General features: G+C 39.7%; 1 protein-coding gene across 2 annotated transcripts; it reads right to left on the bottom strand.

Annotated features, from left to right (window-relative positions):
• Nucleotides 1-694: 694 nt before the first annotated feature.
• On the bottom strand, nucleotides 695-14,754 carry med14 (mediator complex subunit 14). 2 transcript variants are annotated; one of them, XM_042002018.1, is made up of 29 exons: nucleotides 14,320-14,754; nucleotides 13,882-13,908; nucleotides 13,673-13,778; nucleotides 13,345-13,518; nucleotides 12,184-12,313; nucleotides 11,949-12,077; nucleotides 11,750-11,857; nucleotides 10,778-10,910; nucleotides 10,477-10,627; nucleotides 10,279-10,390; nucleotides 9,877-10,002; nucleotides 9,588-9,666; nucleotides 9,114-9,273; nucleotides 8,798-8,992; nucleotides 8,388-8,522; nucleotides 8,226-8,302; nucleotides 7,950-8,110; nucleotides 7,316-7,462; nucleotides 6,771-7,009; nucleotides 5,444-5,713; nucleotides 5,009-5,255; nucleotides 4,423-4,545; nucleotides 4,014-4,190; nucleotides 2,681-2,919; nucleotides 2,393-2,572; nucleotides 2,137-2,244; nucleotides 1,855-1,980; nucleotides 1,557-1,746; nucleotides 695-1,463 (listed from the first exon to the last, which is right to left on the bottom strand). In XM_042002018.1, exons 1-29 carry the CDS (start codon nucleotides 14,493-14,495, stop codon nucleotides 1,390-1,392), a joined length of 4,299 nt encoding a protein of 1,432 aa, XP_041857952.1. In that variant the 5' UTR covers nucleotides 14,496-14,754; the 3' UTR covers nucleotides 695-1,389. The 2 variants fall into 2 exon arrangements, with proteins under 2 accessions (XP_041857952.1, XP_041857953.1); XM_042002019.1 differs by lacking the exon at nucleotides 4,423-4,545.
• Between the last annotated feature and the right edge of the window lie 752 nt (nucleotides 14,755-15,506).

The raw sequence follows: 15,506 nt of genomic DNA, 5'->3' as shown, positions 1-15,506 counted from the left end.
GTAATGCTGTTGTTAGATGTAAAGCACAGACAAGGACATGGACAGAACATGTTGATGAGACCCTTTCAAAAAGGGCCTAAATTTTAGGGAATAAACTTATTAACTAATTATTACAACTAAAACTCATCTAATGTAAAAAAAATAAATAAATAAAACAAAAAATGTACAGGCTAACAGCCAGTTATTTTTATTTCTTTAATCAACAGCTGTCTACATCAAAAAATGTAAACAGTTTGGACAAATACCATCACCCATATGGGTAGTTGGTGAAAAGATGATCTATAAATACTACATCATGATCCAAGAACATGGTGGCATTGATTTAGAACATAGTCTAGTGAGGTTCATTGCATGCTGTAAAGCTTTATTCTTGGGGTTGCACATCCCCAACTGTATTGTCCAAATATGTAATGAGTGACTTTGTAAACTGTAATTTGTGTTGTGGAAAAATAAAGCCCATTTCTAAAACTTCCTTATTTTATAAAGCAACCATAATTCTAAATAGTATCCCAAAATGAATAAATCAAGCCTCAGATAAATGCTGAAGTGTTGGTGTATTAACTGCTGAGCCAAGTTTCAAAAGTTTGAAGCATGAACGTCTACATAGTGCATCTCTAGTGAGGCAAAGTTAGCGTTAGGCTACTTATACAATCTTACTATTTTTGCATTCACTGGAAGATTCTCAAAGCACAAACCAACTCTGGGCTTGGTTTATTAAATAGCAAAGTCAAATGTCTCAGATCCATCAATTAGGACTCAAAACAGTTCTTCATAAAATACAACTGGCTTATAAAGTTTGTCACAGTTTTACAGTATTGAAAGTGAAACTCTGGAAAAAAAGAAAAAGCAGAGATATTGACAAAGTAAATGCAAGAAGACAATTAAATAGTGCACTAAAGAATCTATCTCCTGATACTACAATAATATCAGACATGTACAAAAATTAAAGAAAGAAAGGGGGGAGGAGACAGGGCTCTTGCAAAAATCTAACAAACCTGATTCTTTTCCACAAGCAAATATAAAATAATGTACATATTTTTGTAAACAACCATAAATTCAATAGAATATCTTGTTTACAAGTGCATCTGGAGGAAAAATAATAACATTTATATCTTTTTGCATTTAATGTTGACCTCTGTCCAAGAGCTACCTTCACTATGAATCAAAAATAAAGCCTGTGGTCCTCATATGTACACATGCTTTTTCCTTTCTTCAAAGCAGTTATGCAACCAGATCAAAAGTCATTACAGCAGAAGACGAGAACACAGGCTGGTTTTTGACTAATTGGGGCCACAGCTGTTACTCATGTTATGCCCTCTTCCGTCCAGAGAAGCTCTGTCCTCCAAAGATTCGAGTTACGTTTCAGGACTGCCTCTGAATAGGTTGCTTCTACTGTCGAGTGCCGGGAGGAAGAGTGAGGTTGGCCATCAGCTCGTGAACAGAGGCAAATATGGTACACTCACCTGAAAGAAAAAGGGTGCACCCAATGTTAACAGGGCCATTTTACATGACGTGTCATTAAAAATTCAGCATTCATTAGCAGAGTGCAGTCTCACCCTGTCTGGCGGGGTGCATTTCATTGAACCTCTTGAGGATATTAGAGACCATGAGCGCTGCAGCCCCAGAGGAGCTGTGCTGTCTGGGGATGTCAGCCTGCTGAGTGAGCCCTGTGGCCATGTCATAAACAATCGGCACAATAATGCTCACTGGCTCCTGGGGTACTGGGATACGCTGAGTCAGCTGCAACTGTTGGGCAAAACACACCAATATATGTCAGGTGGCTCCAGATATTTACAAGTTCATAACTCGAGTCCTGGCAGAACAGGGTTAATGTGAAGCACTGCAGCAACTTACAAAGAAAAGCATTTTTGACTTAAGCACCACAGCAATTGTTCCTGGGGGTGCGATGGGGGGAGCACTGGGAGGAATGGTGAGACAGAACTGGACATTCCACTTGAGCTGCTGAGCCTGGTCAGGGAACTGTAGAGATGAGGTAAGAAAAAAATTATTTAATTGTTTTTAATCTTGTTCTAAAGTCTCAGCTGTCATCTAACAGATCACCTGCAGTGGGAAAGGGGAGTAAATTTATAACAAGAAAAGGGAAAATATTTCTTAAGTTAAACAACAGCTACCCACCAGTTCGAGCTTCATGATGCGTACACAATCCCTAAGGATGTTGGTGGGTGCTCCCAACAGCTTTGTGAAGGCACTCAGAGTGTTGAATTTAAAAGGAGGACCAGCAACCTGAAATGTAGATGAACAAACAATATTACCATGTAAACATCTTTTTTCATTTAATGACACCACACCAAAACCATATTAGCTGTGTTAACAAATGCAAGATTTTAATTTAGAATAATTATAGACTCATAATAATTTCACTTTCACTTACTCTGGTCTCAAAGAATCTCTCAAGCACCTGAAGTTCCTCCGGAGACCAGGGACCTGCGTTTTCTGGGGTGACTTTGAGCTGCAACGTCTGGTAATTCTTTGGATTGAGGGCCACCCGGCACTTGAGTACATCTGTTTTGAACATGATCACTCCAGGCTCATTAGAGTTCACAATGGATAACTGGAGGAGACATGACACAGTAGAGGTGTTACAGCACTGCAGAATAATTCATGTGGTTTGAGAAACAAAATACTACAGATACATTTGGATGATCTGTGTGACACTCACGTTGGTCTCCTGCTGGATGATCCTCTGCAGGTGCCGTCTCATTATTACTGAACCCAGAAAGCGCTCCAGTGGTGAGCAGAGGTAGCTTCCTGCAAGGCCTGGCACCAGGCTAGGAGTGGGTGAGGGGAGCAGAAGCATATGTAAGGCATTGTGGGTGAGGATGGTAGGAATGGAGGCCGCCCAGGGGCGCTGAGGTAGCTTTCGAGGAGGAGGCATACTGGTAGGCATGACTTGGGAACCTAAACCAAAAAGAGAGAAAAGTAAAAAAATGGTAGAAAAATGCACCTTTATCTGTGTATAAAGCTCTTTTCAGACATACATTACTTTCAACATATTTAGCACTTAACACAGCAAAAGTGTGAACTGCTGCAATCATATTAGTAGCAGTAGGGTTCATCTGGTTTCTGATCAGCTGTTCAGCAGAATCTTGACAGTTTGAACAATCCAAAATCACTTCTTTTAGGTTTGACCTATAATACGAAGTACCTAGTTCTTGTTAGTCTGTGCAAAATAAATTTGAGAAAAATATTTAAGTATCTGAGCTGTGCGCCCTTGTCAGACCATATATAAATTATATCAACTTCCTCCACTTACTGCCAACTTGTTTAAATCATTTTCTTCTTGTTAGTTAACGTGATAAGAATTCTTACAGCAAAACAACATGTATGAGAAAACTAGACGTCCATGAGGACTGACCTGTGGGTGTGGTGGGGCTTTTTATCTGACAACCAAGAGTGAAAGCAAAACTGTGCCATCAGGGCAAGTAAACTTTTACTTGAACTAATGGCTACGCTCATTTATGTGTTACAGTTTAACCCTCTCAAGTATAACACCGACTATCCAATAAGCTGAAACATGTAAAAAAAGTGATATTTTTAATAGCTTCCATCACCACTGCTGTGTTTTACACAACTAATGCATGCTTGACTTGTTAATGTGAGTTTTAATGGTGATATGAAATTTTGATATGAGTAAACTGTTACTGTATATGGTCTTTAGCGATCTACCTCTTTAGATTTAATGGCAAACACCTCATCTGCACTGTGATTCTGTGTCACTTTTCAACATTTGTCCAAAAGTGACCAGTGTCTTAAAGACTGAATGCCATCCCTTTTAAAGTATGGTGAAGCCATTAATGTAACAAACCTCATGTTTGAAAATGACTTTTGTCAACAGATAAGTAACTTTTACTGGTATCTTACTGGGATCAGTAGCAAGCCTCAGCAAAAATGTCTGTTTGTGTTGAGAAAATATTAACATGAAAATGTTTATGGCCACAAAACTTCAGGACCGATTTTAAAAAAAAATGCAGTGTTGAAAAAAGAAAACTTACTTGTTCCGGCACGTGGAGAATGAGGGTCAGGAATGGGAGAGTGCAGCGAAGGATTACCAGGGGACATGCCAGGAATTCTTGTCCCAGGAGAGGGTCCTGAGACTTGGGGTGAACCAGGCCACTGACCTCTATGGCTGGGAGACACCATTGTATATGGAGAGCTGGGGTCCAGAGGACCTATGGGGGAGGAAACCAGTCATTAGCCACTTAGCAATATCCAAGATACAACATTAAACACAGCCAGATAAATGCACAGTGTGCCCACGCTTTGCAAGCCATTTGTTGAATGTGTGCTAATGCCTGTAGCCTACAAAAAGGACTAGTGATGTTGGGTTCAGCCCGTTCCAGCCCTTGCCCAGCAGAGCAGAGTTACCATCAGGCCAGCATTCATGGCCCCCCTGCTGCTTACCGTGGGGACTGGCAAAGCTGGTCTGGCCCATGGCTATGCCCAGAGAAGACGGAGACGGGGTGGGCCCAAAAGGAGAGGGTGCCCTCAAAGCTCCACTAGGGGAGCCAGAGGCATGGATGTTCCCTGTACACACATACACACATCAAAGGGCTCATCAGACTCTAGGGTTGACAAGTGCTCCTTGCACACGCGCTCACACTCAATCATGTGCACAGAAGCTAAAGCCGGACGGAAGGGCTGTTGACTCTGGCTGGTGGGCTGAGATGGAGAAGAATGGAAGGAGCATGACTAAATGCATGCTTTGTTTCCTCTTGGTTAAGTGTGTATATGTTGCATGAGAAACACAAACGATCTCATGGTTCCACAAAATCTAAAGGGCACACATGGCTGCACATGCTCCATGTCTGACATACACGCAATTTGCTATAGCAACAAATACATTGGTAAGCAGAGAGGCTGATGACCGCATTCTGATGCAGTCATAAAACAATGACTTGTTGGCAGTTTAACAAGATGAGATGACACAAACAGCACGTTGACATTCACACTCTCAAATTCAAACAAATGCCAAGTTCCACCCATATACCTGGTGACTGCGTGGGCATCATAGACGGTGAGGGAGTTACATTGGCATGATAATTTGGTGGAGGTGACGTAAGAGGGGGATATACACCTCCTGCACCCCCTCTAATAGGCTGTGGCTGCTGTGGAGCAAGCTGGTTCATGAGAGTGTCCATCACATCTACACCTATAGGTGATGGAGGGTTGTCATCTTCATTGACTGAACGCCTGCGAGCATCTTGGTTGCTGTCTACAAACATGTTCAGGAATGTCTACAGAGAGGGAAAAAAGAAAAGGGAAGAGCAATATTTGATGTGATAAGCTGGATCATATTGCTGGAAAAATTAATCCCTTCAACACATTTTTTGTGCTTTAAGGTGCACTCAGAAAATGGACATATTTAAGAAGAATTGTTGAGTCCCACCCCATCCCATTAACTCTTCCTCTAATCCCGATTTACCTTGAGTCCTGGAGCAGGGTAAAATCCTTCAACAATTTTAGTGTTGTCAAAGAGACTGTAGGCTCCATCTCTGATGGCTACCACTCCTCGGCTGCGGCAGTAAATGTCGATGCAGTACATGTTTCGGAACGCCAGTCGGATGTGTGTGGGAGACTGGGGCAGGATGGAGAAACACTGGTAGGCAGTGTTGGTGCGCTGGGTGAGGCCCAGCATGGGCACTGTTGGTAGCTTGTTGATTGCATTAAGAGGAGCCTGTGTGTCAAAGAGCACCTGGACAAACAAAGAAGAAATTCAACCAAACACTGGAGTGAAGTCGATGGTATGTGATCAGACAAATAGAAAACACAGAGAACTGGTCATGCTTGTAATTATTGTAAAACCATGTGAGAAGTGTGGGAAAAAATTAAGAATGAAAGAACAATAATGTATATTTTGAGCCATTTGATTTAGAAAAATGAAATAAAAAATACACTTTTAATATTATATTCATATATCCCTCTGCTAGCAGCAAAAACTTTCTTTGGACTTCATTTGACAACAAAGAATGTGTCTGAAGCCTGGTTAAGTCTACTACTCTGTATCGGGATTAAAAAACGAGGCTTAAATGCTGAAACAAAAGCACCCAGGCAGCTACAATGTAAGCAAGAAGCCTTGCTTCTGCACTCATTGATTTGGTGCATCTGTAAATACAGAGGGGCAAGGCTGCTGTGGAGCGAGTGTGTGTGGACCGTTAATCAGAGACAAAGACGGGCTGAATAGGTGGCGCAGGTCTACAGTAAGACATGATAAAAATAGAAAAATAAATATTATTTAGGAGAAGTTTACTCTCAGTCTTGTTTGTGCCTTTTGTGGGGTCAACTGATTCTGCCCCACATGCATGAGTCCTATTCTCTGTCACCTCACTGAAAATGTACAAAGCTTTTCACAGAGATTTCTATAAGTTTTCATTTCAATCTAATTTGAATATCATTTTAATCTTTCTACCCTAGTTCTGACACTTTTTTTTTATCTGTTGCTCTCCTCCTGCACTAAAACCCAAGTAATCACCTGAAGATCAATAACACCATATTTCTACTCAGCTCTATATAACATCAGTGTATTCCTGATGTCTCCAGCGATCCAGTCACATCAGTCAACTTGACACTCAACTTATAACAAACTTTCCTTGGAAATGACATTTCTATGGGTGAACACTAACCTTTTTCTCAAATAATCAAATAATACAAGATTAACTGGACAAATTGAAGAGGAAATCACTTGATACTACTCAAGCCATGTCTAACAAGTACACATGTGCTGCTTTTTAAAAACCGTGCTGTTGTGTTACCTGCAGCAGCTGCATCACATTTGGGTTCTTGTTGAACATTTCCTGTAGCTGGTGGAGGATGATGTTATGGCAGTTGGAGCAGCCTGAGTTGGGTCCCACAGTGCCCAGGGCAAGGTGGAACCGCTGGCTGTTGGAGTTCCACTGGATGGTGACAGAGCTGCCTTTGGTTGTGCCATAGCACAGCACAAGTTTACGATAATTATACAGTCGCACCTCTGAAAACTGGGTAGATGGCATTTCTGAAGGAAAAAGTCAAATGTGCTGCTTTATTAAACAGATTTTTTTTTTTTTTTTTTTTAAATGAAATGTTACCTTTCTACAGTCATTTAGCAGACACAAAATACACGTTTCTCAATACAAAATCCAAACTCAAAGAAAGATTTAACAATAAACAGAATGTTTAAATGTGATGTTTCAACTCTGTTTTCTATTTTAGCTGCAAAAAAAAAAAAAAAAAAAAAAAAAAAACATTAAACAGACCAATAAATCTTTGAAATTCATTAATCACTTTTGTTGCATTTAAAGTAAACAAAGGTCACACTTACCTGGCTGTGCACGAGAGAAGTTGAGAACACACTGGTAGAGCTGACTAATGGCATTCCAGTCATTTAGAAACATCTCAACAACCTTCCGCCCGCCCACCGGCTCTGACAGCGGGTTTTCATATGTAAGGTACACATGCCGTGTAGAGGCTAAAGGAAGAAACAGATGGGACTCATTTAAAAATATTACTCTACTGTGAATTCTTTCTTTCATGTTCTGTAAATATAGAAGTGTTCTTGTATTTTTTTATTTATGTTATATCTTTTTTTTTTTTTTACTCATTTATGTGTGCCTGTTATATTTCTATTTTCTTATTTGTGTATGCTTAAGCCAAGAGACTCTTTGAATCTTTAATCTACAAGTTGGGTCAGTAACACAAAGGTGGAGCATTTAATCAGAAATGGAAGACACTAAGAAAAATTAGAACACTGTTTTCTGCAAACAGATTAATTATATAACTCATTTGTTAAAGGAAAAGTATTACAACCTGCAAAGAGAAGAAACTCTTGCGAAAAACCAGACAAAACCAAACGTGAAACCTAAAGCATAGCCATATCTTGGACTCAGTATCTTTAAATACTTTCTATCATTTTTTTTATGGATGAAATAATGTAGATAAAATAACTCTTCAAATACCTTGCTCTTTGCTGTGCGTGCTGTTGAGAGGACAGTTGGCCAGTACCAGTTCAGCCACCCAGGTGCGGTTATTCCTTCCCTGCAGGCGAAACGTGCAGTCCAGTAGGGAACGCTCTATAGCTCTCCTGGTCTCTTCTCCTACACCTTTACAAGGGGGAATCCTACCAAATAAACCCAATACTCCTTATTATAATCAAATGTTTGTGATTCTTACAGTTTATTACATCATGAGATAATAAAGTTTTCTGTGCATGAATTCACGTTTATGCATATTACTTTAGTAGTCGTATTGCATGACTGCTGCCATCTCCTTCCACTTGAACTCCCTGATTTGGAATCTCCATGTTGGATAGCTACATGGTGGACAGAAAGACATGTAGTTTTATCAAGACAGAACAAATCTGAAATCAGTTAAACTACTAGTGAAGTGTGACTTACCTCTGCTCTGAGGCCAATAAAAGGCATGTTGGTATCACACATTGCCACTAGATGAGCCAACTCTTTGTTGAAGGCACACATTTCTCCTGACCTCTTAGGCTTCTTTGGCTCTGTATCCCCCTGCTCTCCAGATATCTAGTGTAAAAAAAAAAACAGAAAAAAAACTCATGTTTAAAGTTTATTGGTACATATGTCCAATGGGGCTTTTTTTTTTTAAAGTAAGACTAATCGTTTTTGGCAACAAAGGTAGTTATAGTACTAAACCTGAATATTCATTCTGAAACATAATTATATTTTCTAACTTTCCTACCAATAACTTAAGATTTAACATCACAATAATTAAAATCCAGAAGAAACCTTTACTTAATTTTGACTATAAATGTATGTATAACTACTTAAGCACGGCCTACCTTTCTCTTTGTCCCAGGTCGGGACTCTCTCTCCGCTGTAGTGTCCTGGACAAGGTGCTCAAGGTTGGGCTTGAAATGCTGCAAAAGCTGTGCACACATGGGCCCATCCTCTCCCTCTAACTGAGTCACCAACAGGAAAGAGTACTTGTACTGCAATGCTGTAGGACTGCTAGGCACCTCAAGCATTTCAACCACCTACAAGCAAGAAGAAATGAAAGATCAACAATTAAGATTTAAAAAGAAAAATAATAATTGTTTTATTTTTTTAACATGACAGTTCAGCCTATATCAGGAACATGTCAGATGAGGAGCTCACAATGTAGTGCTGAGGAAGACGGGTGAGCTTGATGAAAAGTTTATGCTTGGACAAGTTGCCAATGGGGTGAGAAGCTGAGTTGGAGAGGTGAAGGACATCAGTGCAAACAGTGGGAAGGTGTTTGACAGACTGTCGACAGCGCTGCTCCCCCAACCAGAACCTGGTCAGAGACAAAGAACAAGTAAGTCTCTTCATAGAAACTAAGCTGTAAAACATCTAGGATTCACCGCTCATATTCACTGCTTTAATGGTGCTCACTAGTCCAAGAATGTCACAGCTCAGGAAATTCATCTTAATACCCATCATCCCACCTTCTAAGCTAACTGTTGCTACTAACTGTAATTAATAAATTCTGATCAGGTGTCAGACTCTGTTGCCGACTACAGACTTGCTACTACTCATTACTGTTATCTACTGAACTCTTCCTGCTTTCACCCATAATGTCAGCTGTAAAGATATATTCATTTAACCTACTTCAGCTGCTGAAGCCATGATATTACGCGCTTCATATCATCGTTGATGGTCTTTTCAATGTCATCCAGCATGGACTGATCTACAGAGATAATAAATCAAGATTTTATGTTCAGAGAGCTGAGAATGGAAATTCTTGTACAAAACCAAACCCTTATGTTAATAAACTGTACAAACATCATCATAAAAAAAAAATAAAGAAATCTAACATTTATTTAAAAAAAAAAAAAAAAAAAAAAAAAAAAAAACACAAAAAAACTAATCAAATAGTTTAATATTTGCTTCTGCTTACCCAAACCATACAGCATGGGTTGAAACATGCCAGAGTGCAGATCTACAAAAATGTGCAGGCACTCTGAACGACCACAGGGCTCAAGTATTGGAACAACCAATGTAGGTAAAGCCGTCTCGATGAATGCTGAAATAAACCAGTGCATGCAAAGATTTTTAATCCTGTAAATGACTGAAAAGCATGGTTAGATATATTAGATGACTAAAAGGAAATGTAGGATATGTGAGGAAGTATTTAACAGCTTAAGAGAATTCTGAACACTCAAGTTAAAAAAATTGCCCCCTTAAACTTTTTTCTACATAAAAAATTGTACAGAAAGGGTTGCAGTTGTTGGGAGACAGACGTTATTTAGCTTTGCTAAATAAATAGCCAATAATATGAAAAGGAAAATGAAATACATACAGTTATCACTGGGATTACTGGTCTTTAAAATGGCTTTAAGTTCCTGCAGCTTCTGATGGGACCGTGCATGCACACTGTCTATCAAAAGTTTTTCCACTGACAGGTGGTCAATCTAAACAGCAAGCGAGGGGAAATAAATGTTAAATTTATAATAAAATGACATTTTAAGAGAAATGTGCCACAGAAAGAAATATGCACCTTCATAGCTCTTTCCATTAATTTCGAGTCACATGCAGGTAGAGGAGGCTCATGAGATATTTGTAATGGCTTAGATCCATCTGATTCATCGATCTTGATTGTGACTTTATGTACTGAAGCTGTGCCAGTTTTTCTACCCAAAACCTGTTGGCTGGAGGAACAAACACACACAAGAAAAAGAAGAAATGAAAACTTCTTAAAAGGAGTTCTGACATATTGTATGTTATTGCTTATTCAACTTTGGTATTTTTTTTTTATTTTTTTTTAAGAGTTCCTGTGAGAACAGTTTACTAAGTCTTACTTCCAGACAGAGAGTGTGAGGAATTTGGCTGGCACATATCTCTCCTCCTGCACCAGGTCTCCCCAGCGCTCTCTGATCAGCATCAATGTCTGAGAGTGGAGCACCTCAAGCTGCAGGGACAGACAGAAGGAGTCTGGAAACAACACAGTTAAAGAAAAGAAAAAACAGAACTGTGTGGGAAAATACAGATCAGGTGAATAGTGGTAACGTATTTCATTACCTCCCCCATTAACATTCAAAACACACACACATATATATCCTCAAGACATAGCTCATTACTTAAAGGGGTGTTTGTGCCTCACACAGACTGCTCTTTGACATGGTGGTGAGAGAAAAGCAGAGCAGAGATGTACTGATTAGCATTGTGATTAGCACAGTTGTGCTCAGCTCGCATGCTTGATTAAAGACTTGATGACAGCTCAGTCATTTCTCTGTGTGAAAGCTACATTTTCCCAAAGACATATATTAAGACTTAAAGCAAAGTTACAGCACCATCACTGCCCAGTGCAAAAAAAAAAAAAAAAGAAAGAATAGTTTTATTCAGTTTGATGAATCAGACAGGGAAATGCATTTGCAAAACATGCAAAACGTGACTTAGATGTATTTCCGTAAATATGCATATGGATGTTGAAACAAAGGCCTCCATAAAGAACTGCAAAGCACCTTACAAGACCTGGTTGGCTGATGGTTATACTAAAAACTGCCCTTTACATGCAATAAAAAAGGGATCCCGTTAACTAAGAATTAATGGAGGGTGAGGGCTTAAGAGGATGCAGTTCTGCAGCTGTGTTGCTCATTGTAATGCTGCACTTGTCAGCTTGATTGGTCAATACTCTATATGCTCCAGCACACACTCCCGCCCTACTGCAGTTGTTCAGAGTGGACTGGGACAAAAGCCAAGTCGTTGCAGGCAAGATATACATAAGATGCCTGTGTGTGTGTGCAGACAGACAAAACACAAAGAAAGGATACGCAAACAGTTGTACATGTCCTGTAGGGGTTTATCGTCTGCACAGAGACGGGCCTGGACCAACTCATGGATGAAGTTCACCTGCAAACTGTGGACCAATGCTCGGCCGTCTGTTCATAAAAAGAAAAAAGATTAGCGATGAAGTACACCATCTTACCTTGTAAATGGTAATATGGTAAAGTTTAATGAGTGTTGCTTTACCTCCAGTTTCTTTGTCCTCCACCAAAATCTCCAACTTCAGCAACCTCCATGGAATATCAGGGTCATCTCCCATTACGGTTAAAGTAGCCTCAAACTCTCCCTCCACACGAAACTTAACACGTCCATTAGCTACAAAATTAACACATATAAAGATTTTTTTTATGCAAAAAACCCTGTTAAAGAAGTTCTACAAACACCACACTTACAGCACACTGGTTTTACACAAACTACTTACCAACGGTGAGATTTGCTAGTTGCGGTGGCAAGTCTGTGGTGACAAGGCGGTGTCGTAGAATCTGATTAAGTTGGTTTAGGGTGGTCTGCTTCTCAGCTTTAGTGATGGGATCTGGAGGAATGATCTTATCCTACATAAACAAGCAAAGAATCAATTATGTTGACAAAGGTTTTAATTGACATGACATTTTCATACAACACAATTACTGGTACTATTGGTATTATTACTAGGTACACACAAAGATTTTTTATCTGATGAGATTTTTTTTTAATCAGTCTGAGACCTCACATGTGAAGATAAAAAAAAAAAATCAGACATTTAACAGTTTTGATTGTACGGTGTGTGATGTGCTCCGATAATGTCATCACAGAACAACACACACAACGATGCTGTCCCGCAACCAATCTAGAATCTAGTCGTCTGAGTCAGAAACGAAGAATGATGGTCTTGCGACTATTATTAGCAGAAAAATCCAGAAAACCAGACTGGAGATGCGTGAACACAGACTTTATATCTGTCCTTGCTCCCAAGTCAGCTCGCTCTCTGATTGGCTACATTCCATTCCACGTCACACTCCACACAGTCACAACTCAGGGGTCGTCGGCTTTCCACACACATGTGAAGATATTTTGTCGTAAATCTTTAACATGTTCAATACTTTTGACTGTCTGCCATGACCCATTTCGGAGCTGATTTTCGGGACGAATTTGCTCTTAAAACACATCAGACCAAATGATAATTTTATAGGAAGACCTTATAAGACGTAAGGTAATCGGGCATTTGTCCCCTTGGTCGGGAAGAGGAAAAACCAGGACAAAGACTGCCTGATAATCTTTATGTGTGTACCAAGCCAAAGAGAAGTTCAAGACTGCACGGTGGTGTGGTGGTTAGCAACAGTAAGAAGGTTGCTGGTTCAAGCCTTGACTGGGGAGGGTTCGAATGTGTGTGGAATTTGCATGTTGTGTGGGTTCTCTTTGGGTAATTTGGCTTCCTCCCACCATTAACCAGTTCAGTCTAAATTCTCCTTAGGAGTTTTTGTGTCTCTGTGTTGGCCCTGTGATAGACTGGTGACCTGCTATTTTGCTGGGACATACTTCAGCTTCTTTTCGCCACTGAACTGGAATAAGTTATATAGAAAATGAAAAAACGTTTAAGACTTACTCGTATGCATGTGGGCAAGCGTGGGTATGATCCTGTGGTCAGCACATCGATGGCAAAAGGAATGGCAAAGCTGGGTAACCGAGCATGTACCAGAGCATCCCTGGCTAGTGATGCCAGTCTGTCAGCTGTGTCCACAAATAAGATTGTCTGCTGGTCAAGGAAGCTGGAGATCATCTGTCACCATGAATACCATGGGGGAAAAGTACAGGATTAGGGTTATTTTTTAATTAACTTTTTTTTGCTTTGATGAATGGATGCAAAGAAATTTGCAGTGCACTATGTACACCAAACAACATGCAATGGTCAAACTTAAATATGCACAACATACCGCACACTTCTCAACTTTTCCTGCATTGCTTGCCCACTTCACCAGACCTAAAAGACGTACAAACAGCTGCCTGGTTCGGCTTGCAAACTGGACAATCTCAATTTTCCTTTTATAAAAAAAAAAAAAAAAAAAAAAGAAGAAGAAGAAGAAGAAGAGATTTTTACATAATACAAGATTATAAAGAGGAATGAAAAATATTTAAAATGTACCTCTCCATGTCCGTTTTTCTGGGCAGCCTGAAACGCAAAAAAAAGGTTTTATAATAACCCAATTCAAAGCATGTGGGCATCACTTTTCATACAAGTCATGTACATCCAAGGAGCAAAAGCATCGTGCTAAAAATGTGGAAAAAAGTTTTGATACAGCAGCTGTATACCTAACGCTCTACACAAATGCTTAACAACAACCTCAATCAATTTGCTCTAAAGTTATGTTCTTTTGCTTACTTGTACCCTCCCAGTTTACTAGTAGCGGCAAGCGCTTCTGCTATTGACATATAAATTACCACCGATAATATGACAACAAATTTGTTGGTCAAAACAAGAGGAGCCAGTAAGTTTCATTCAGTTTCTTTCTTGAGTTTACAAACGCTAGCTGGTTAGTCAGTTAGCCTAGCTAGCAAAGAGGCCTACACTGCTGTTACTTACAATTCCGCCAGTAGTGTAATTTCATGGTAAGTCCTCTGGAGAAGAAATTCAATAAGCAGGCTGAGTCGGACACCCTGTGTGGCCGGAGCTCCGGTTTGTGGTGCCTGTGGACCCGAGACTACTGGACCCCCGAGCGGGACAAGCTGCCCATCTGACCCTATCTGCACCGGAGCCATTTTAGAATGACGGCACAGGCTAGTTAGCTACGCCGCTGCACACCTAGCGCTACCACGGGAAACTGTTAAGGTGTATTGGCAAACTCTTTACAAAAATACTTTTCTTGTAGCCTCACAACATTTCTTACACGGAAAGAGTTTTTTGGTATATACTTTGTTATCTTGTTTGAAGGAAAACTCAGCAAATGCATAAATTTAAATAACTCATTAGGGAGAAGAATCAATGCCGATCAGCCGCCATCTTTGCTATCAGGGCTGATTATCCTAGAAGCGGTGGAAGGGAAAACCCAGACAAGAGCTTTAAGGAGTGAGAGTTCTGTTTCTCAATTTATGATTAGACTAGGCGGCTGTGGGACCAAACACTTTTTTAAAATGTAATGTTTACAACACAGGCTTCAGTGTAAAACCACTGTGTTGAAAGCTTTGCTTGATAGTTTTTTTCATTAACATCATATAATACCTAAATGTTAACGGGCTACGTTATCTGAATATAGCCAGTTTATTCCCCTGGTAACAGGTGACACAATAGGACCAGCACCTTAAACCATTCTGACTGTGACAAATGACAAAAAGTATGTTAATTTCTGGAAATTCCATGTAAACTATTCATAATTATCTGACCGTAATACAACCGTAAATGAACATTTGTAAATAAAGTTATTTTTAATGGTATTATCTTTGCCAGGTCTACCTTGAAACACACTAAGTAAGAAAACACAGCAGGTATGATTGTTTCTGCGGTGACATTTTTGGCCCCAAAACGTCTTTTGTTAAATTTGTGGAGAGGGGGAAAAACACCTTGCAATATATAGAATACTGCATATATAGTTTTATCGTTTCATTATTTGTCTTTAAAAATATCAACATCAAATGTATACTTTTTGACTGGGTCTTGATAAACGTTTATCATAAAACTATAAAGTCCTGCCATTTATGATACTGTTACTGTCCAGTTATACTAAGACATGATAACACCTTAATTCCAACATACAGCTTTTTAATATATAGCTA

This window comes from Melanotaenia boesemani, chromosome 12 (assembly GCF_017639745.1).
Source record: "Melanotaenia boesemani isolate fMelBoe1 chromosome 12, fMelBoe1.pri, whole genome shotgun sequence".
Taxonomy (NCBI): Eukaryota; Metazoa; Chordata; class Actinopteri; order Atheriniformes; family Melanotaeniidae; genus Melanotaenia; species Melanotaenia boesemani.
This window is presented reverse-complemented; position numbering and strand designations above follow the sequence as displayed.